The sequence below is a fragment of the Colossoma macropomum genome, unplaced genomic scaffold (assembly GCF_904425465.1).
Source record: "Colossoma macropomum unplaced genomic scaffold, Colossoma_macropomum, whole genome shotgun sequence".
Taxonomy (NCBI): Eukaryota; Metazoa; Chordata; class Actinopteri; order Characiformes; family Serrasalmidae; genus Colossoma; species Colossoma macropomum.
The window spans coordinates 14,892,591-14,916,282 of record NW_023494795.1 but is presented as its reverse complement, the minus strand read 5'-3'; the positions used below and the strand labels follow the sequence as shown (position 1 = coordinate 14,916,282).

The following is a 23,692-nucleotide window of genomic DNA, read 5'->3' as shown; positions in this document are numbered from 1 at the left end:
GACACAGGCCACTGTGAACTCATTACCCTATAAGCTTTAAGCACCACCATTCAGCTGAAGAGGCTTGGAGTGAAGCTGTGGACTTCTTGATGTGTAGAGGAAGATGACCCAGTTCTCCTGAGTGAAAAGGTCTTTATAGCTCAAATGAACTGCAGTAATTACTGCTCACAATAGGCCAGGCCTAATGAACAGGAGCTCTCTTTAGAGGAGGCCATTATAAAACCCTGACTCATATCACGCAAGCCCTTATTTCATTGCACATCTCCCTCTTTCTCCCAAATGGCCAGTGCAGACTTTACTACCTGAATCTTATCTTGTCCTTGCCACACACCACACACACACACACCTTGCAAACATTCTGCACAGTATCATGAAGTGACAGTTTAGATGATGAAACCAAATGGGACTTTTGCTATGATTATAGGCCTAAATATAAAAAGCTATATAACATCAATAAAATATGGTTGAGTAAGATTTCCATGCTTTTTTCAGCAGCGTGTGATCTTTTGCACAAGAAGCCAAGCAAAATCTACTATTCATTCCTCATAACTGTGAAGCTCTAGAATAAAGGCACTGAAATCTCTAGTAACCATTTATTTAAAAAGCACATTTCACACATCAAAATGCAGCTCAAAGTGTTTTACAAAGAAATGGAAAAAATAAACATAGGAAATTAACAGAAAATACAGTTCTACGCAAAAGTTTGGGCACTCCTGGTCAAATGATGTGTTTTGTTGTTTTACTAAGTGAACACGCCTTCTACAAAGAACACACTTTTGCATGTTTTAATGCACAATTACTCTGCTGAATTTAACATATTGCTGCTGTCAGAAGAAAATCGCTTCCAACAACAGCGATATATTTATATGCACACGCGCACACACACATATGTGTGTGTGTATATATATATATACACATACATACATATATAATGTGCTATAACCATTGGCCACGTTTTATTTTTTACCCAAACATGTTAAATGAAGTCAGGAAATTACACAAAAGCCTCCAACTCCAAGTATTAATTTATATTAATACTATTAATTTGTCCACTTTTTACTTTCATACTTTTGTGTACCTACTGCCATTTTCACTCGTTCATCTTTCTGGTCTTAACACCAGTGAGCTACAGCCGTGCCCTCCCAACAAAATCTGTTCCCAAAGGTGTCACTGATATTATGTCACTGATACCCCAACACACCTCAGATGCCTTTCAGATTTTTTTCTTATGTGCATCTAAAATGACTAAAGGAGATATTTCTGAGGAGATTAGATATAAGATATTACAGGGGAACGCCAAAGGAGAACAAGTGACAAAGTGGTCAAAAATTATTTAAAAATTCTTCCAACACAGAACTCCTAACATCTGTGCAAGACCTGGCAGAGCACTAAAAGTGTCACCATCAGATAAACAGTACTGAAAGCTTTAATCTTTGAGAGAGAGGAGAAAATTAAGCTCTAATCTTGCTTCAGGTCTGAAACATCCAGAGGTGGTCCTGTCCATCCTTTCACTGTGAGAAAACATCTCAGCATCTGAAAGGATGTGTAGCTGTCAAGAAGCTTTTACTAAGAAAAAGAAATAGACCACTAGACTAGCACAAGTCTAACAAAACTGAACATCTGAGATGTGGAGTAAAATTTTATGGACCAGTGAGTTGTGAGAAGCAGAAAATGCAGCCAACTTCTAAGACTGAACTTTGAAGGTGTGGAAAAATATCCATGCAGGTTTCTTTAAAAAGACTCCTGAAAAGAGTGGAAGCTGTAATAAGTGCAAAGAGTGGATTAAAAAAAAAGATGTTTCTGTTTTGTTGTTGAGGCTACACTTTTCTATTAAATACATATTGTGTGCTTTTTCCCCCCTGACACTGAAACAAGAGTAATTTGTATATAGTGACAATTTTGTAAGGATATTAAATAAATGAACGGGTTGTCTCTGATTTTTGCACAATACTGTACATATAATAATAAATAAAGCACAAATAAAACACCTAAACTGCATTTTGCTCTGTTCTAATACAAAATTAAAAGAGTCTGTCATTCTTTAATTATACATCATAAAGTTGATGCTGATGCAACACAGGTGCAGCGCACATACATGACATGGATGTGACTTGCATGTTTATTTAAAATCTGCTTGCTGATAGGGAGTTGAGATCAGAGAACGCCACAGGAAGCGAAACCACATTACGCCGAGCTGGGAGCGGAGAGAGGCTTCACGCTGAGAGCCGCTGTATGAACAACAACAATAAGAACAACAACGGCAATAGCAGCGCATTCGCAAGGGCCTGATAACAACAAAACAGCACAGCCGATTTGTAAACCACACATGAACGCCGCACATCTGAGAATCTGTTTCTGTCCCTCTGATCGTTAGAGAGGACCCAACAGGAAGGAAGGGCTCCTTTTGATAGCACATCACTTCCTCTTGGCTCCCAACTTCTCCCCTGTGAAAAAAAACTCAGCAACTCTGCTAGTGACACGATGTTCTGCACCAGTGGCATAAACTGAAATTTAATTAAACTTTTTTAAGCTTGTTTGCTTATTACCAGCATCTTATTCCACAACAATAAACACAGAAAAGTGTGTAAAATTAATCCGGGCTAAGGTGGGAGCACGTAGTCGTGGTTAAAGAGGATGAAATGATTCACTCCTCAGTCAAATGAAGCCGAAGAGACTCAGCTGCCATGACTAGGAGTGTATGAAATGTAATCTCGTTATCTGAAATGAACCGCAGGAGTCTGAGAAGGTAGGGCAAGTAGGTTCTGAGTTGGGCCAGGCAAGCTACAAGTTTAAAGAATTTCTCTGAAATTGTGTCCTCAGGAATCCTGATTTTTCTGAAATTGTAGATTTTTTTTAATCCACATTCGCAGCAAAAGCATTTCAAAACTTCCACACAAGTTTCCACAAAAGAACATCAGCATATGTGATGCAAAAAGTTGCTGAAAGGCGTGACAGTGTTTTTGAATGGAACATTATGGCTACGTCTAAAGCATTAAGAAAACAACAGGAATTCCTAACTGTTGACTGATGGTGTAATGATAAAGTAAAGCTAAATTAGGTCAATTTTACCAAACTTTCTTTACAAAGATATTTTTTCTGATGCATACAAAAATGGAGAAGGCGAGATTTAAAAAAATCTCTACCCTGGAGGGTCTGCTCCAAAATCTCAGTTTTTAGTGACCTGAAATGCCGTTTTTGTGCAGACTGGAGGCCAAAATGACGACAAAAATATTAACATATAACAGGCTCCTATAAATAGCAACTTTATCATTAACCAATAGGTTGTTAATGATAGGTAATAATTATATTGTTATTTATGTATTAAGCTTTTAAGACTTCACAGTTCACACAAAAATAATAATAATAATAATTTTTAAAGTGCTTTACAGACATGTGATAGATAAACAGCAATAAAAGAAATTATAAGTATTCATTTAAAATCATAAGGAAATGACAGATCAAATTAAAAGATAAACACCATGAGATGTAGAGTTTTAATTAAATGCCAAGTTAGAGAGACGTTTTTAGATGCTTCTTAAAAATGAGCACTAAGATTTACTGCTTAATAAAAGGTGGACTTGAGTTCCACAGTTTAGAAGCAGAATAACTGAACAAGTCTCTCCATGTTTTCTGTGTTTTACAGAAGGTGTTTGTAGAAGGTCAGTATCTGCAGATCTAAGATTACGTGCTGGAACAACAGACAGACACTCTGTGATGTAAGCGGTGCTATAACGCCATCGAGAGACTTAAAAACTAGTAGCAGAACTTTAAAGTCTATCCTGAATGATACAGACAGCCAGTGCAGCTCTTTCAAAACAGGGGTGATTTGATCTCTCTGTTTAGTTTTTTGAGTTGTAAAGCTGTATTGTTTTCTTAGGAAGTCCAGCAAGGAGAGCATTATAGTGATCAAGTCTGCTTGTAACAAATGCATGAAGACGTTTCTCTGCGTCACTCTAAAATAGAAAAGGCCAAACTTTAGCAATATTTCCCAGATGATTGAAAGCTACTTTAGTGACTGCGTTTACATGTGTTTACAAAGACACACACAAATCATTAAATCACAAACTATTAAATCATTTTTAAGTTGCTGTTTTTTAGTGCCTGTTATTAAAAATGCATTACGTCCATATGTATGGACGGGGCCTGAGATGCTGTATGCAGATATTTCTGAAAACACATTTTTGCGCTCTATTTTAAAAATCATTCCCAGTACAGACTAACAGCATTTTCAAAAATCTCTCTGTTCACATGAGAATGCTCGAAACTGCTCACATGGGCATGCCAGTCCAGGCAAACTCCTCAAGAAGAACTTCACAAGCATGTGTATTGCACAAAATGTGGAGCAAAGAAATAATCCAGTCATCAGTCGTGTCAGTCATTAGGTATGCACAACACAACAATACAGCAATGACCATTCGTAAGTTGGTGCCTTGATGTCAGTATTTTCAAACAGATATGTCTACCAGGGAGGTGGGAAGGTATTTTAAGTTGGGGGTGCTGAAATTTTAAGCAGTGTGTACGTGCTGTGAATGGTGACATCACAGAAAATGATTTGCCTTTTTTTCCCCATTTCAATTTATTCAATGATTTACATAAAAGAGAATGTGTCATGACGTGCGAAAGATGACAATGTACATATAATAACTGACACAAACCACTACAGCAAGATTTCTCTGTTCTCTCCCGTTCTGGCCGAACTTTATGCAAATGAGTTTAGTGGTGTCTAATTAGATTGCTGATGTGGCATGGTAACCAATTGGAAGTGATTCGGCTCTCTGTTAAAAATTTAAATGCAGTCCTAAACAGTTAAACAGTTAATGCAGATATACTGAAAATATATGAGTAAGGCATAAAAATACAAACTCCGTTCTAAAACAGTTGCAGTTAAACAACCCGGAATCAACTCCCTCGCTTCCTGCGTCCCCGCATTTTACCTGCCCTCGCAAAACAATTGGGGTTTAAAATCTTCACCTTGGAGAGTATTTTACAAAAGCTCAGTTTTAAGTGTGAAAGAAGTGATATGGACAGGGGGCCAAAAAACGCAGAGAAAAGTCTACGTTTTCAAAAATATCGTATAAATGTAGAGGAGGCCCGAGTTTCCGCTGAGCGACAGATGGGCAGGGTGACGGGCAGTATGTTTCCAGACGTATCGATGATATACTGTTTAGTGTTTCAGAACAAGTCAATCTGGCTGCAGCAGCTGTCTCAGCCTTGTCGACTAAATTGAGTTACAGGGTATGCGAAGATGACGCACCGTCACTGCTACTAGGCTAGCAATTAGCGTGTAGCTGCTAACACTCGCTGAGAGTTGAGCTTCCCCAGAAGCAGCGCTACACAAAGAGAATCGTAACATCACTCAGTGGAATCAGGGTGTTCCCCTTAAAAAAATCTCCACAGCCATTCCCTTTCATGTCTGACATCACAGCTAGAGATCTCTGTATTGTAAGGCTCATGATTCTTGTCTCTGAGGATTTGTGCTTTGTTGAAACACTTTGTTTCAGAAACTGGGAGGTGTGTGTGTCCACCCACACACCCACACAAAAAGAAATTCTACTATGCTTGGCCAAGGCTGTTCTTTATGACTATTCTCAACCAACTCAACCTGAGGGAACACAGATAGACACTAATAACAGACGTACTGAACAGAATACTGGACTGGGCCTACAGCGGGTAGTTAATTCAGTCTCCTTCGTGAAGCGTTTGTCATGCAGCCCAGTATACAGGCCAGTAATGAGAGCATTTGTATTCTACAGCAGGAGGAGAGAACGCTTCATTTAGCCTGAGCAAGTCAGACACAGGGTCTAATATACCGCTCACTCTGTCTATCTGTTTCTCTTACTCACATACAGACTGGTAAACTGACCTGAGGGCACGGAAGCGGGGTTGAATGGGGTGAACAGTTCTGAGGGCGGCTGGTGGGCCAGCGTTGGGTCCAGTGTGTTGGCTGGAGAGGCTGGGGTCTGTGGAGAAACACATACACCACATATCAAGGGGCATTCTGGCCTAAAACTAGCATTTAATATGATATTTGTTATATTATTATGTTCCTTAGTGAGGCATTGTTCCCTTTCATCTGTTTGACAGAATTCATGATTTTGTTTCATTTTTGTTTAATCTTCCATCAGTGTTCTCTCGCTACAATGCCCAGCATGCACTACACAAATACATGGCACTATTGCTGGCAATCCTGACTGTCGGCCAGTGATCTAGAGCAGTGGTTCCCAAACCGGTCCTCAGGGCCCCTCCGACAGCCAACAGTTTTGCTCCAATCCAACTCATCAACAATACATAGGGATGCAAAAATGTGGACCATCTTGGGAACCACTGATCTAGAAGCTAATAAATGCATCTGTGGTGCTAACTAGCATTAGTCACTTTCTTTGTTAAAGGAATAATTCAGGCAGCTAGTAAAACAAAAACAGATAACATTTCAAGCAGTTCTTTCCAAAGTGCCCACCCAAAACGCCAGTAGTCTTTCAAAATTTACTTTCACTTTCAAGATCCATCATCAGAAACGTGTTTTCTTAATCTTTAAACCATGAGATCTTGCTTTAGAGGCTACTTCAGCGCCAATGTAAGAGGCAAATAAACATGTTTAAAACAGAAGAAGCGATGGTTAACGTTTTCATTTTGGTCAGAGCGTCTGACCACTGTGTGAAAAATCAAACGCATAATTCCCTTTAGCCCAAACGTAGATGATCAGTCAGGACATGTTTGGCGTCTGAGGACAGAATTTTTGAGCCACGATGCCTGCTACTAATGTCTTGCACGGTACATGTACATTGCACATTTGCCTCAAACTCTACTAAACTGTAGACTTTGAGTCAAATGTGCAATGATTTAGCCAAACATGTCCTGACTGATCATCTGGTAAGAGGAACTCTGCATTTGATTTTTCATGAAATGGTCAGATACTCTGACCAAAATATGTCTATTATTGTGTTTGTGTGTATTTCAATACTCACTGAAGGAGAGGTGATGTCGGGAGGAGTAGACATGTCTCCAAAAAGCTCTAACTGGTTGATATTCTGCAGTAAAGAGAAGAAAATAAGACACAGTAAAAGCACCACTCAGTTCCAGAACTCTCTCCTGAATCTGCTTCTTCACCCACATAAATCGCTCCTATCTCTGGGCACACAGCTGGGATAAGCAGGCATGACAAACCAGTGCCAGCAATGGGTGAAAGACAGGAATGTAAATAGAGTGTTATGTGGGTAATGATGATGATGATGATGATGATAATTATATGAGGGAATGAAGCTTCATATACCCACCATAAAAAACCTCCATCCAACATCAGTAATACAGCACTCTGGAAATAAACTTCTTGGAAGTGACAAAGCTTATGTTGGACTGCGACTCCATTTAATACGGGCCATAATAGTCTGTAACTGCAAAATGCCTGTTTGCAGACATGCACTAAATTAGAAGTGACCAGAAAATACTTGATTCATATGTGAATATGAGCTCCAGACATATTAAATACATTTAAACAATTACTGCCAGAAGTAAGCAGAAGTCTAGACCTACTTACACTGTGTTTACTGTTCAAGATGACTGACACTATTTAAAGGGGAATTCCACTGTTTTTACACATAATACAGTTGTTCAGATGTAAACTAACTCAATCAGAATGGTCTGATGTCAAATGTTTTCATTTTTTTTTTAACAGTGGTATAGCCATTTTATGTCTATATCTAAAACCACCAGTTACTCTACACATCATTTTTGTGATAAATTTGAAAAATAAGATTACTTTGGGTGTGTTTCCCCTTAGAAAACCCTGCAAGTACCACTCTGCCATGAACGTATTTAAGATATTTGTGTTTTAGGCCAAAAGCTTATCTTAAAACTAGCATAAAACAATGTCTGAGGCATCAGATCACATATAATATTTCAAGGTAATAGTTCTCTGTGAGGAAGCTTTTAATAAATGCTTCAAATGTCTGGTTCCCATCATCACAGCTGTGAACAATTCTGACATGGCAAGTTTCTTCACATCAAACTAATCTGAAGGACTTAGTTTACAGCTTAATGAAGGAATTATGCAGAAATTTTGATACAGGCTATATCAGGTTTACCTAATGTCTGTCTGTAAACAGGCTTTTTTCAGTTATAAAATGTACTTAACCTTTTCAGAAAAGTTTCATAGTTCTTTTTGGGCACTAGTTCTTTGGTCTCATTGTTAGAGTCTCCTGTCTCAGCCCCATGGAAACAGCAGACTTACTGTCTATATTTAGTCATAAAAGATTTTCAACACATGGTCAGTGATTTGCATGAAATCACATTATGGAATAATTTCCCAGGATATGAAAATCCCCAGAGTATATATTGCCTTATTTGGGATCATCCTGGAGCATTTACAGTTCATGCAGCCTTGAGCGCAGTTGTCAGAAAAGGAATTGGAGGCTGCTGCGCAAGTGAGAGGACGAACAGTTATTCGACCTCACAGGCACGTGAGCACACATGCGAACACACACAATCTCCCTCTGATGTGTTTGACCTTTGAGCTCATTTCAGAGCCCCCACAAGGCCACACGAGGAGAGAAAGGCGCAGAGACATTTATTTCCTATTCTTTTATCAACCGGCTGCCTGACATGGAAATGTGCTGGCCGCACAATGGCCGTATTCAAAGAGAAGGGGCAGGGATCACGGATGAGGGTTAAGTTGTTTGACTGGGGAAAGGAAAGGGCATGTTAACGTTAGCGCTGTACTTCCAGGTCAATGAATGGGAGGGCACTGGAACACTAAGGGACTTGCAAGCACTGGGAGTTGAAAAACACTCATAGCAGGTAACGTGGCATCTACTCTACATGAGAGTTTGGGCTACAATTCAGGTAAATGTCAGTAAAGCTACAGTACCTTATGTGTATGTGAATCACATTTGCTCAATCATTTCTGGCGCTTAATTTGTAAATTATGAGATTCCAGAACACTTAGTGGTGTTGTATCCGGCAAGACCCAGAAAGCACAAAGTGTGCATTAAAAATACATTACTGTTCAAAAGTTTGGAATCAATATTTTCAATAATATAAAAACAATTTGGTTTTAGATTAATGTATTAAGTCAGGGGGGTCTAATTCTGGTCCTGGAGATCTACCACCCTGCAGAGTTTAGCTCCAAGCCTAATCTAACACACCTGATCCAGGTAATAAAGCCCTTCAGGGGCATCTGATTTTAGAGCCAGGTGTGTTGAATTTGAAGTCTCCAGCATGGAAGATCTCCAGGACCAGGACTGACCATCCCTGTATTAAATGAATTCAGTATGCTGTGCAATTTTATAGTTTTCATATAATTAGTTACAATTATTAAAAATAATGTGTACAAAATGATGAATGGAGCTGTAGATTGTAGAATGACTGAGAAATCTGTATAATGCTCAGAATGACGTTATACTACACTTAATGTCTTACATATGAAATTTGGTGATTGTCAAGTGCTTTTGCTGCTAGTCAGGTGGGTGCAGTGGGGGGGTTAGGGAGCCTGATCAAAGCTATTATTTGCACCTGGAGAGCAGCATGCCGCATGTTTCCCCTCATGTTATTTATGATAATTTCTTACTATAACAAGAGATTCCAAACTTTTGAACAGTGATGTAGGTTTCCTGATAACACTGAGTACTAGAATCAACAAGTTCTAAAACAACAAGCATACTCTAATACATTGGTTGCTCAAACACACTTGTTAGACACACTCAGTTACTCAGCATTACTATCTCTTTTGAGAGATGATGGAACTAAATAATCGGATTGATACTTGATGCACTTTCAGTGATGGTGCTTCTATAATCAAGTTGTTTTATTGTCGCTTCACTTCCAAAAAAGAGTTCAATGTGAACAGTAATCAGACTTGTTATTAACTGAAAACCTCATAGCTAAATTTTAGTCACATTTGCTACAACCTGTTTGGTAGATATACTAAGATATTTGTAGAAAATACAAATGAGGCGCGGGATCCACAAAAATAAGTGTCGGATCAAATCCTGGAGAAGCCAGTTCTGGATTGTCCCGGCACAAATTAAGCCCACAGTTGTCTAGAGGTGATGCTTTTAGGGGACCTAACCTGAGAGTTCAATCACTCGTTTCGTTTACCTCTCTGTGCACCTTACCTGGGGGACCAGCTCTAGTTCAGCATCTAGGTCCAGAAGATTGGTCTGGCCATTATGTCCATTCTGTAACAGTAGCATGATGTCAGATGGCACATGAGATGAGATGAACAAACGCTCGACACAAGCACACAGAAGAAGGTGAGTATTTGAGATGGGGATGGATGAGGTTTGTAAAGGTGCCGTCCAGGTGGGACGAACAGAGCTTTCCCTGAACAAGTTGAGGTCATTGCTCAAGTTCAGTGTCCTAGACCTCACCACCTCGTTCATGGTCTCCACACGCCCGCCCAGCAGCCTCACTGCTCTGAATGCAACAGGCCCATCCAAAATGCTACAAATGATGCCGTGCTCATCTTCATTCCCCGCTAACCCCAACCCCAGGCTCTGGGGCGCAGTAAGTGGCGCGGGGAAAAAGCAAACAGAAAGGCCATCTTTCAGCAGGCTGCCAGCGGGGCTTTAATGGGAAAATAATGTGCTCGTATGGGCCTCCCTCGAGAGAGAGAGAGAGCTGAGAGAGAGCAGGAGACCATGAACAACATCTGCTATCATCTCACATCCTGCACTGCTGCAAAACACATGGAGGAGAGGGAGGGAGGAGAGATGGAGGAGAGAAAAAATAGCAAACGATCGAGGTGGAAGGCAGAGAGGAGATAATATTCATATCGTTTGGAACACCAGAACTGACGGAGAGACCGTATTATACAAAACACGTGGCGAGAACATACATACACAACACATGCGCACATGCATGCATGCAAATCAAGGCACTCTAGATGAGTATTCAGAGGCTGGACTGGCAGGTTTGTTCCAGCCCACAGGCCTCTCAGTTTAAGCGCTTAGCATTTAATGTTTAGCATGGAAGGACAGAGGGAGACCGGCAGGTAGAGGGAGCTAATTAAAAGGTGTCCTTGGAGAGAGATAAGACCCGACTGTAATGAAAAAGCAACGGGAGCCGGCCTGCTGCCACCGGCTGCCATTTCACTTCTGCTAATGCTGAAAGAATAGACAGAAGCTAGGAGGAGATAAAGAGAGAAGGAAGGAGGGGGAAAAAAGCAAGAGTGAAAGAAAGAGAGAGTATGAACAACACATAAAACACTATGAGGATTAAACAATGATTGGGACATTGTAGAACTCTCTTCACATCTTCTATCCCCCAGTTCACTGCCTCCACCTGTCCTCTATGAACCAGCCACCTTTGACACCCACATGCAAGAAAACAAACACATTACGTGCGAGTTGTGTGTATTGCCTGCGGTTGCCTTGGTGATGGTGGAGGCCTGACCTTGGTGGGAGTGTGAAGGTCACAGTGCCGGGGCTGCCCGTCTTTACTGGGTTCAGCAGTTCTATCAGAAAGCAGTCATATTACCAGCTCCAGAGATGCCATCTATCAATCTCTTTACACTCCCTCAGGGATCACCACGGCAACTTGGGGTTCATTGGAAATGAGCATGTGGGCTATTATAGGCCGCCGTACCGATAAGCTGTCATCGGTCAACAGCAAATGGCTTTCACATCCTACACATTAGGGCTGAACAATTACTCGTTTTTATACCGAAATCGCAATTTGAAAGAGTGAAATTTTCAAATCGCAAGAAGTGCAATTTTAATTATTTCTTTTTTAAGTGGGGAAAATATCGTAGAACTTGTGAACTGGTGGCCTGACACACTACATTTAACGTTCAAGCCTTGAGCCTGAAAAAGAACGAGGTACTGGTCTTCTTGGTGGAAAAAATGCCTGGAGCTTAATTTATAGAAAATAACTGCATTTAAATCGCAATGTTGGTGAGAAAAATTACATATTTCCCCCAATCCTTCAGCCTTTCACATGCAGCTCATCGTGAGAAAACTGTAGCTTTACAAAAGAGCAGACTGCCTACAAGTGCTGCTTTCAAAGCTAACAGTAACCTGAAGCTGAGTGTTGCTCATGTTTAAAGGTGTGCAGTGAAAAAAAAAGCTCTTATTCCGTGATAGCAGAGCGCATTAGGGTTAAATGGTCTCCATGGCAACATTTAGCGGAGTTTTCTCAGTGTAAACAGCAGCCGTTTGAGTCACCTAATCTGTAGGTGAACGTATGCAGAGCCGTATCCTGATGCAACCTAATCCTGCGCAAAGCTCTTGATACTTTCCATCGTGCGTTTAATTTTCCCGCGATCCCTTTAGCCCACTCCTCAATCTTCATCGCTGCGACGGCCGCCTATCAATTAACCGTCTCTGGGGAGATCCTAATTATCCACATGCATGTGTTTTGCATACATTTAATGCTGCCCACTTAATTAAGGCTGTCTGGCTAATCTCTGGTACACTGAGTGATCACGCGAAAGCACGCAGGACGGACGCGAGGACCGCAAATGCAAAATGGAGCGCAGAGAGAGATAGAGCAAGCGAGATGGAGCGAGAAGAAAGGTTGTATGGGTTATATCATGCGTTTTGGCACTGGAGATTCTGTTTTGATAGGAGCTTGGCAGCTTGAAGGCACACTTGGGAAGCTGGGAACTCAAAGCAAATAGAAACAGAAAAGAGAAGCTACAGAATGAGAAGGAAGAGAGAGAGAGAGAAGCAGAAAGACAGGTGGGATGAGTAGAGAAAAGAATGTATATCAATGCAGAATGAACAAAAAACAAAGAAAAACAGACACCAAAATCTAGGTTTGAGGGAAGATGTGTTGGGGTTTAGAGGAATTCGACAAAAGCAGAACATTGTGACCCATGAGTGGACTGATATGAGCTTTTAAACCTAATCTCTGTCTGCATATCGGTCCATAGACAATAATCACCCTGAAAAGCAAACCCACTGACTTAAACAGAGGACAATGGGAAGGTGGTTCAGCACGTGCCCATTGAATTTCATCGTAAGCCAACAGGTTTTCTTCTCTTTTACTAATTACAAGGAAAATCAAAATGACTGCCAATGGAAATCGACTATTTGCTATGGATATAGCAGACGTAGATTAGGCTGAAAAACACTGGAATATCCCTTTAACCATCACCTGTCAAAAAGGAGTGAAACTAATCTGGGCAAGTAAATCTGAATAGACCAAGTGTTGGCACAAGGTGTAGGGGAGGCATTTAAATTAAAGAAAGCTAGGACTGAATAAACAGAGCAGCAATAACACTTGCAAGAGGCAAAGAGAGACTGATTGGAATATGAAAGGATCAGCCATTTCCAAACCAGAGCATGTAAACACAACAGCCATATCATGACCGCAGTATGAATTCACCAGCCACTTCAATAGAGACAGCAAGGTCAACCAGGTCTGATCCAAATCCATACAATTATAACTGCGCATGTCGTTGCGACCTTCAAAGCTCGTCACCTCTTTGAAAATGGCTGGGTCTTATCTGTCAGGCAGCCAAAGAACAGTGCATAAAGTACAGTGCCAGTGCCTGTTTTGATTAGATCGTGCAGGATTTTTATACAGTCATGGTGTGGCATTAATGTGATGTCCCTGGAGCTTGGCATTGAAAATGCCATCATGGATACACCAGCTGCCCGTACACATGGAGTGAAGGCAAGCACGCAGCATGCAGACCCACCAAGCACATAAAACCTCGAGCAAACCTCTCATTACGGTGGCTAGACCAAGGACACACATTGGGACATCAGCCACTGACAAACACACATCCACTTCACAGCATCATCCACAAAGCACGGAACATAGTGAACTCGTGAAGCATCATTTGTTCTTCAAGAAAACAAAAAGTGAGAGGTTTGCAAGAGGGTGGACAGGCAAACACACACACACACACACAGCTCCACTCACTGGATGTCGCTTTGGGACGTCATACACTCCCTCCTTTTGTTGGCTGGTAGGGACCTGGGGTGGACGATCAGTCCAGCCGAACACACGAGCAGATCACAAGTTACCATCACTTCACATCTCAGAAGAGGAGACCGTGCGTGGAAGAGTGATTGATAACACTTTCTTTTACAGCCCCTTAAGTTTAGGTATTAACCACGCAAGTCTGAAGTACAAAGTACAAGGTCCTTGGTTTGATCAGGACTCTTGAAGTACCAAGAGATTAGCGACTGCTAACTAAATTACACTGAAATGGCCAACAGGTTTAATGCATTTTGCTGGGTTAAACTCCAAAGTAGTAGGTAATAATTTTAGGTAAAATGGGAGAAAGAACCCAGACAGCCTAGCTAAATTACACTAAAATGTCTAACAGGATCTAGTTAGGGGTCGTTTTTAGTTGAATAAATTTAAAAACCTTTCAGCAAGATTAAATTTCACAAGCAACCTAATAATAAATGAAAACAAACTGTTTTCAAAACCTGTTTACGAACAATTCAGTCAAAAGAAGAGGGAGTGCAAACATCACAACTTACCCTACAGTGTTAGTCACTAAAGGTGCTGTGCAGGTACATTTTTTGTTCATCAAGGCACAAACAATGTAAATGTACCCTCAAAGGTACAACAGTGGTTTTAGGGTCCCATTGTGAACCTTAAATAAGTTTTTTTTTTTTCCAGATGAAAAGTATGTATTTGTACCTTTTCATAACTTAATGTTTTAAAACAGAACAATAAAATAAAAAGCCTGGAGACGAGACGGGGTGTGTGGAGTCAGTACAACTTAGAAAATATAATTTTTAACAGATTATGGTACAATTATGTTCCCTGACTAAAGGTACCCGAGATGTACTCTTGAGGGAACCACCCCAGTGACAAGAGGGGTACTGCCCCAGCGACAGCTTAGTACCTTTATTTCTGAGAGTGTACAGGGGGGGTGTTAACTGTAACAGAAGGAGGGGCTAGTCGTAACAGGAGCCGAATCTGGTAAACCAATACAAATCAATTAATTCAATACAAATCTGTCTTTTGAACTAGACGCGTTTCCAACACAAATACATTCAAATGATGTGGCAACTTTATATCTTATTCTTGACCATGGAGCACATATCAGCACAAAATTTAAAACTATTGTATTTACACATACAGCACGTTTTTGAAAGTGCATAAAACCTCCATACATTGGATGATGTGGACTTCTCGTCTCTCATTGTTTAATTTAGGAACACTTAGTAACACTAGGCTACAACTGAACTTTAACCTGACTAGCTCTCACTGTGAGTATTTACATACTTCGAAACAGTGCTATATTACAGCCATCAGAAGAGAGATTAAATAATGTAGATGTAAATCCTGTAACTTGTACAATGTCAAAGTCACTTATACAAAGTGGTCTTCATGGTCAAATATCTGGAAAAATATCTGTCCAGTGTGAAAATTTGCACATGGCGTTGCTATAGAATACGAGATCACCATCAAAAAAAGTTCCACTTGGACCTGTTTAACCACATAAATGATCCATGCTACAATTATATAATAGGTGAAAAAAGTGATCTTATGAGCAGATAATTATGTGGAGTAACAAGGTTGTAAGTAAAAACAAGCATGCTTTGGACTGAATTTCACTGTAATGTAACCCATTTGAGCGGGAAAGAAAACTGGAAAGCCCTCTTAAGTAAATGGTAAAGACAGAGAATACTGCTTCCTTTTACAGCTCAGATTCAGTTTCATGTTTAGGGTACATATATAAGACTCATGTCTTTGGATCTTCTATCTACTTCATATTTAGAGTTTTTTTTTTATTTAAGTGACAGCTTAAACGTGTCATGACAGGGAAATTTAGTTAGACTGTCTGGTTACTTACTATCACTTTAACCCCAAATAATTACCTAGAAATTTGGCATTTGTAGCTCACTTTTAGCCAGATAATAATTAGAACCTGTTGGGTACTTCAGTATAACTTAGTTGGACTATCTTGGAACTTACTATCATTTTACCTAATTTTAACAATTATCTAGCACTTTGAAACTTGTACCTCACACTTGCCTAGTTAATACCTAGAACTTAAGGGACTGTAAAAGAAAGTGTTACCAATACAGTGCCTTGTGAAAATGTTATGTGAGTGAAAGTGTTATATGTGTAATAGCAGATATAGTAACACACAGTATTCTTCATTTTTATGCCTCATTTTTACTGCACTCTGGCTTGTTGCATAAACTGCTTTTATAACTGACTAACATTTAAAGAGAAAGAGCGTCACTTAATGTCATATAACAATTTCCATGTGTTCTCTCTGAGGCAAATTAGTTGGTCAGTAGCAACCCACACTGCTGCTATTTTAACTCTTGTTTTGAAGGTCCTTTCCTCTCTCTAATTTGCCATTGTTCTTAATGTTCCTCTTCCTGGCAGGTTGATTGCTGCACAGCATGTTTTTATTTGATCGCTGGTTTGAAATCATTTTTTCTTCTTTCCATCTCTCTCACGTTGAAAGATCAAAAGCGGACGGTGGTGATTAATCACTCTCCCCCCTTTCATCAGGAGAGCTGGAGGAGAGGAGGAGGAGATGCCTGCTGCTTACTCACACGGCTGAATAAATCCTCTACTCAGACCTGGAAGGTCAGCCCAACGACATGTTGCTGAAATGGGGCAAGGGCCAAGGCTGCCTGGCATCCCTGGAGCTCGCTAGAGGTCAAAGCTGCTTCTGATGCACCCAGCTAGACTCCCTCAACGTATTCTGCTTGTAATCATAAGGGCACGTAACATCTTCTAAAGGTTGAGGTCGTAATTAGGAAACTTGTGTAAGATAAGTACTGCTGTTGATGGGCATTGTTATTGATAGTGGCTTTTAGATGATTGCTCATAAGTGATTATTGAGGGTTCTGCCTAATTTACATTTAATTTAACCCAGGGGTCGACAACATGCGGCTCCAGAGCCATAGCGGCTTTTTACCGCCCTGTTGCGGCTCCAAAGCAAAATCAGATTTTTAGGTGAAAATAAAATAATCCTCCTTTTCAGTAAAAAGCTCCGCTGATCATTCCAACACAGTTTAAACACTAAATGGTCTTAAACACTGGATTAATGTAGCCCATATCTGCTAATTCACTCTTTAACCCTGAAGATTTGCGTGCAGACTGTTGGTCAACCCAAGATGGTTTGATTTCTGTTGAAAGGACGAAATGGCTTTTCTTAACATAGGTGTTGCCGACCCCTGGTTTAACCCCTTATAAACTCAGGTCCCTAGCCACGTGTGATTTCTCTTTGGCCATTTTTTTTCCAGATATCATAACACAAAGCGTTATTTTTTGAGCAATGCCACAGAAGAACTACTTCTGGTTCACTAAGGAACCATGTTTGATAAAGATCTGTGGATGTGAAGAACTTCTAAATGTTTAAAGAACCTTTACATAATGTATGGGTTGTATTCCCGCTTAAGGGTTCTTCCCACAGCCTTTACATTACGTGGATATTTTTTACATTTTGAAAAGGTTCTGCACATTAACACTTACAAAATCTCATTCATCTCATTTCTACAAAAGTGATTCTCCAAAGAACCATCTATTAAAAGGTTATTAAAGGAAGCAAAAGATTCTACTATTATTGTCCATAAAATGTTTAGAATATTCTGCACTGTTAATGCAATTTGTGTTAGCTATAAGTTCTGGGTGGCTAATGACCCAAGCCATGTACTAATGAACAGTTGGCTAAACACTCATGCAAGTGTAAAGACAATGTTGTGCATCAGTAACATATTGCTTTTGCGAAACAGTGGCCAGAGCATCCGCTAGTCATATCGCTAATCTGGTTGTATGTACTCGACACGCGCAGTTTCCCCTAATGCCTTACAGTCAGCAAACACAAGAAGCTAAGATTGAATCTGACCTGACCGATATGGCGGCTCGTTTGATGTTAGGAGTGATCAGGCTCCAGCTTCTATGGATTTCGACAGCGCACAGATGTCTCTTTGATGCCTCTGAATCGCTGATGTAGAGCCAGTAGCCAAGGAGTGTGTTTTACAGTCTGGTCAACACTTAAGAGCTTAGCGAGCGATTCAGTTAAAAGGTAATAGACAGACACGGGCTACATTTCCCTCGCCGCCCGTTTCAAGCTCCTACAAAACTAACTTGACACTGCTGAGACGATCACAGCGGCAGACCGGCAGCGGGTAAAACTTTGCGCAACGACAAATGGCCAAGCAAGCTAGTGGCGGCGCCGATGTTTGTTGTAAGCCTGAGTGATTTCACCAGCGTTTCTGACTGAAGCCACAGGTGACAAGACACAGCAGCACCTGAGGGGAGAGCACCTGCTGTTGTCATGGTCATGGCACTGAAAGCGCGGAACATTGCGGAATGTAAATCTTTGAGAGGGCTGTCATGGTGAATTAGCGCAGCATGGTGTAGCGCTCTGTCTGTTCTGTCTAATTCACAGGTGGGACTCTGGCAGCTACACAGAGAAGTGTCTGTAGCTGTTCCATCAAAGGCTGCCTTTATTTAACAGGCCTATTCTGAGAACAATGGCAGTATGGTAGTTTATTGATTTGCTACAAGAGCCCTGACAAAATTTGCCCCTGTTAGCTTAAGGTTGATATATTGATATTTAAAACTTGACATCTTGTATTGGATTTCCACTGGTCTCTGGGTGGCTTCTGCTTTAAAAGGCTGTGTAAAGGATGAGTAAAGGATGAATGTTAGCGTTTTGAACTGATTCTGAAACTAATTTTAACATGACTTTGATACAGGATGAGGTTTATTTGTTTGCTGATAAATTTTATTTGTCTATTTGGTTTAACATATTAAAGGCCCACGCTTAGAGGAACATTTCGACCAAAATCCCATGCTGGGATGCGATGATGCACTATAGCACATATGAAATAACACTGCAAACAATTAAATGCTTTTAAATGCTAGTTTATGCTATTAAATCCTAGTTTTAGGGCGGAACGCCTTTACAGAGTCAAACTAAAATCAAAGTTTACTGTTTTTTTTTGTTCATCATATTATACACAATTCATCATATCATTAAAAAAATATTTAAATTGTAATGACTTTTACTTTTGGGGGAAAAAGTGTATGTTTCACCTGCTCCTCCAACCATCCCACCTACCAGAGAGGAAACACTTAGCTAGCTAAAGAGACCCTCCCTGATACCATGTTTACCTTATACGTCACAGTACGGAAGGAAAATATACTATGATATTCAATTCACACTGATTTTAATTTCCTCATTCTAATAACTACATAATGCATATTAGTGCCACAGCAGTTAGCAAAAAAATATAGTATTTATTAAATATGATAAGTTTTAGGTCTACTAAAAAGTCTAGGGTTGAAGGGTTTTAACAAACCAATTTCTGCTCAGTCAAAGGGCAGTTTGAATAAGAACATAATATGGGGGAGGGGCTTAAGTAAAAAGTACCTGATAAATGCTCTCCTCTGATTGGTCACGGATGGGCTCGTGTCCCGCCTCAAACACAATGTACTACAACATCGGCAGCAGAGGTGAGATCGAAAAGGGGAGGGAGAGACAGGGACAGGAAGAAGGGGAAAGGGGGAAGAGAAAAAGAGAATAGGCAGCAAAGTGATTGATCACAAAGGAAAAAAACAGCGGCCACGGCCTTAGGAGAAGCGCCCTGACCCATTAGCCTTGTGGGATAGCACTAGGCCGCCTGGATGATTGAAGTTTGGTCATGGTTAGTGCTCTTGACCTTCAGCAGTGTGTGATAACTGCATTTCTATGGCCCACCCATCCCTCCCTCGCGCCCACAACCCCAACAGAAAACACAGAACATGGAGGCTTCACAGCTGAACCAGTATTCAGTTGGGACTGCTTGTAATCGAATCGTACCTGCTAGCTTGTAGGCCTATATAAAGCATGTAGCATAAACATCATCTTTAGAATTCTGCCTTATCTACTCTTCAAAGAGCCTAACTACATGCACTCATATGCTCATGTGTTCATATGCAATTCCCTGTGCAGCAGCACACGGCTCTACGATTTTCGTACCTACAAACAGAATGATGAAGCGCATTCTCCCACATTCAGCAGAAATAAATCACAGCGCGGGGTCCTCCGTAGGATTTTGTGGCCAGATTCATGTATCTTTAATGAGACACATGCTGTACATGTAAGCTCCGGTGATGCAGAAACACGGCTGGCTTCTAGCAAAGTCCAGGTAAAAAAATCCTCTGGGGAGCTAGACGCTGAGGCTTTAGGTTACAAATAAGTGCGCCAAATTGCCAGACTGCTCATAGATGCCAAACAGCAGCCCCGTTTGGCCCAACTTGTGACATATTTCTCCATGATGCAGGAATCACACTGAGACTCCACAGCATTACCAGCATGCAGCATTCTACCTAATAGCTTGTTCCCCTCTATTTTAGACAGCGGAATATCTCATTGCCATTTTAGATAATGGCAAAGTCTATGTCATTTATATTATAATGGAACTATAAGCTAATTCACCTCCATATTAGACCTAGCTGCACACATTGGCTAATCCCTTTTCCTGCTCCAGACTGCTTAACAAGAAATTGCCACAGACATAAGAATTAGCGTGCCTACTTTGCATCATAACAGATGACACCAGCGCTGAAAACTATTGCGCATTTAACAGGTGATTTGCCTAAAGGTATTGTGTACGGTTTGGGGACTAAGTTATTGTGATTGGCTTATCATTACCATTTCCTGCCATTCAGTCTCATTCCTTCTTATTTAAAGGGCCCATATCCTGCATTTTTCTTGCATTTTACTGTTTTCCCTGAGGTAATTCATTTGCACATGACCAGTTTTCAACCTCGCTTTATCCCACAGAATCAAACAGTCTGTTTTTGTTCTTGTGTCTGATATAAGCCTGACATATCTAAACGAGCTCGGTTCTGATTGGCTGCTCTGTATTGTTCCTCATTTAAAAAGCAGTTCTGGTAGAAACACTTCTTACAACTTACAAAACTGCTGTAGGCTAAACAGGCAGATAAATGTAAATGGGTTGGTTTTTGTGACATCACAGAAATTCAAAACGGGTCGTATCTGTAGCTTAAATTCCATATATGAACTGTATAGACTGACAGTACGACATGTTTACATACTATATCAAATATATAAATTCATGATATGGGCCCTTTAACATATCAAGATATTATCCTACATCTGTGAAGTATATAACTCAGCATTCCAGAATTCCATTTGATTTCCAGTTTTACAGACTAGCTTAACTCGCTTTTGCTGAACAACTGGGCAATGCAAAATGGATGTAATGCACATGGCGTGCGCACACACGCGCACACACACACACACAATCGCACAGATACACACACGCAGCCCAAGATGAGGATGTGTTAAAGCTGTCTGTTTTCAGTATGAGCTTGGAAACTTCTCAGGGCTGGGACCACATCCGAATATTCTCACGACAGATCCCACTCACATTGGCAAAACAAGTAAATAATTAAAAAATAATAACAATAAAATAAAATAACAACCCATTAGGGATGATCCACCATGTATTTTATGCGCACGGAATGATGAAATAACAAGACTTATTAATTCAGGCCGAGCGAAAAAAAGAAGACAGAAAATGAAGTGAGGTTATTTATTTATATAAGGCAGATTAAAAGCATATTACGGCGTGGGGAGCCCAGTGCGGCTTGGTGAGAGGCAGACTAATTTGACAGGGTACATTTAGGCAAACATTATGATTAGCGATTTAGCACACAGCGTTACCTGGTACACCGGATCCTCCACGTCTTCTTCCAGAATGGTCTTGAGGAGCGATTGTGCAGGAGGAGGGATAGAGAGGAGGCGAATGGGGTCGAATGAAAAGAACGGGAAAGGGTGAGGACAGAAAAGAAAGCAGAACGTGATTATTGTGATTATTGTGTGGGGAAACAAAGAGAAGCATCACTCGTCCACAATCATCTGAGAATAGATAAAAGAGAAAGAATCAACACAGATCTCAAGCTCAGAAAGAGAGGGGGAGGGTGAAGAAAGAGGGAGAATAAAAGAAAGAAGGAAACTGGGAGAGATGCTGTGTCAATAGTTGCCTCGTCAATCTGCTGTTCGTCTGTATTAAATGCTAATTATAAAAAGTTCCAGTTCTAAAATCTGATTGGTTGAGCCACATTTAAAGCTACTGTAAAATACTCAATAGTCACACACATAAGGCCATTAACTGAATGTGGGATTGAAAGGCTAAGCTACTACAAAACAGTGTGCTGCTCATGGAATACTTTTTGACCATGATGTTGCTTGGCAACCATAGCCTCCTGGACGAAACTGTTATTATACTGTGACTATTATCAATAATAAATCAAATTATTTAATGAACGTTGGTGTATTTTATCAGATTGCAATAAGCTACTCAAGGATGTGCATTACAGTGATTTCATTTGGCTTTAACCGTGGTAAAATTGGTTATGCATGGCTTATTGTAGCCTATTGCTTTGTTATATCGCCTTCCTCCTGCCTTTATTTTTATCAGTTCTTTACGAAACTGGGTACATTTGTATGTGTGTGTGTGTGTCTTGCGATCCTTGTGAGGACCACATGTCCTCACAATGATAGGACATGACATTTTTACTCAAGTGAGGACATTCAGTAAAATTACTTTTTTTTTGGGGGGGGGTCGCCTTTTTGATACTGATGTTAAGATTAGGCTTAGGTTTAGTTGTAGTTTTACTTGGCTACACAAAACACAAAACGAAAATGTAAAATGAAAATTTTTGAATTAAACTATTTTAAATGCCCACACTCAGTGGCAAAACTATCTTTCCTGTACTGCACTAAACATTACTGTAATTGCTAAATAATATTATAAAGTTACAGAAAACTGTTAAAATCAGTTAATAAGTTGTCTTTGCTTCTTTATAGTTTGATAAATCAGTCAGATTAAACAGCTGCACAGCACTCACCATAGTGGTTAATGTGATGTGAGTGTAAAGTGGACATGGGCTGCATGATATCACTGTAGTGATCATTTTTTTATCATCATAATGCATAATATGCTTTTCTAAGTACTTAAAGAACATTGACCAATGACATGTTTCATTAAGAGAGAGTATAGTCATTCTTGTTTAATTGTATTCAGTGCAGTATGTGAAATGTTAGAGGAAAAAAATCATTGTGCCTAGAGTTTTTGATGATGCCTTTATATGTGGCACGACTGGTGTGTTGTGTCTGTGTGTCCAAATATCATGAAAATATCGTATCGCAGCATGATATCTTAACCATATCACCCACCTGTAGTGTATAGATAAATATTAATGTGTTCGTACACATGCCATTGTTTGTATTGTTTCATTAAAGTTTGCTGAAAGACCTCATGTAAAAGAGGACACGTCCTCCTCTGCATCTAACGCTGCTCGGACTAGCTCCTGTTTGCTTTGGGGCAATGTCTCATTAAAACCTTCTCATTATTAGACAAGTAACCTACTGCTTTAATGACTAAGGACTAAATGGTTTCCCTGGTTTGATTAATGCAAACGTGGTTTCCAGCATCTATTTTTGTTCATTTTAAATTGGCCTGAGTATTTTATCAGTTCTCAAACATGTATGTCTGCGCTGAACATCATGTAAAGCCAGTTTATTTTTGTTTCAGATGTACCGTCCTGAGTGTTCACACATCTTCCTTTGTACTGCTGAACTTTTTAGTTTGCAGTACCAAGTGTTATGGAGGCTACCAGGCAGCCTTTAGTGAAGGTGTGAAGGACGTAGCAACAATGAATAAGACAGGCGATACTTTCTTAAAATTTGGCAAATGGTCAATTACTGACAAAAGTAAGTCTGAACTGAATGACAGTTAGTGTG

General features: G+C 40.2%; 1 protein-coding gene across 1 annotated transcript in view; it reads right to left on the bottom strand.

Moving 5' to 3' along the window:
- The window catches only part of dab1a (DAB adaptor protein 1a), a 198,594-nt gene that overhangs the window by 15,474 nt on the left and 159,428 nt on the right, over positions 1-23,692 (bottom strand). Inside the window, exons 7-12 of the mRNA XM_036581581.1 lie at positions 21,611-21,649; positions 19,310-19,372; positions 13,867-13,920; positions 10,110-10,172; positions 6,966-7,028; positions 5,864-5,960 (exon numbers count right to left, since the gene is read on the bottom strand). Of these exons, the coding sequence (XP_036437474.1) occupies positions 5,864-5,960; positions 6,966-7,028; positions 10,110-10,172; positions 13,867-13,920; positions 19,310-19,372; positions 21,611-21,649 (379 nt within the window). The remainder of the gene's footprint in view (positions 1-5,863; positions 5,961-6,965; positions 7,029-10,109; positions 10,173-13,866; positions 13,921-19,309; positions 19,373-21,610; positions 21,650-23,692) is intronic.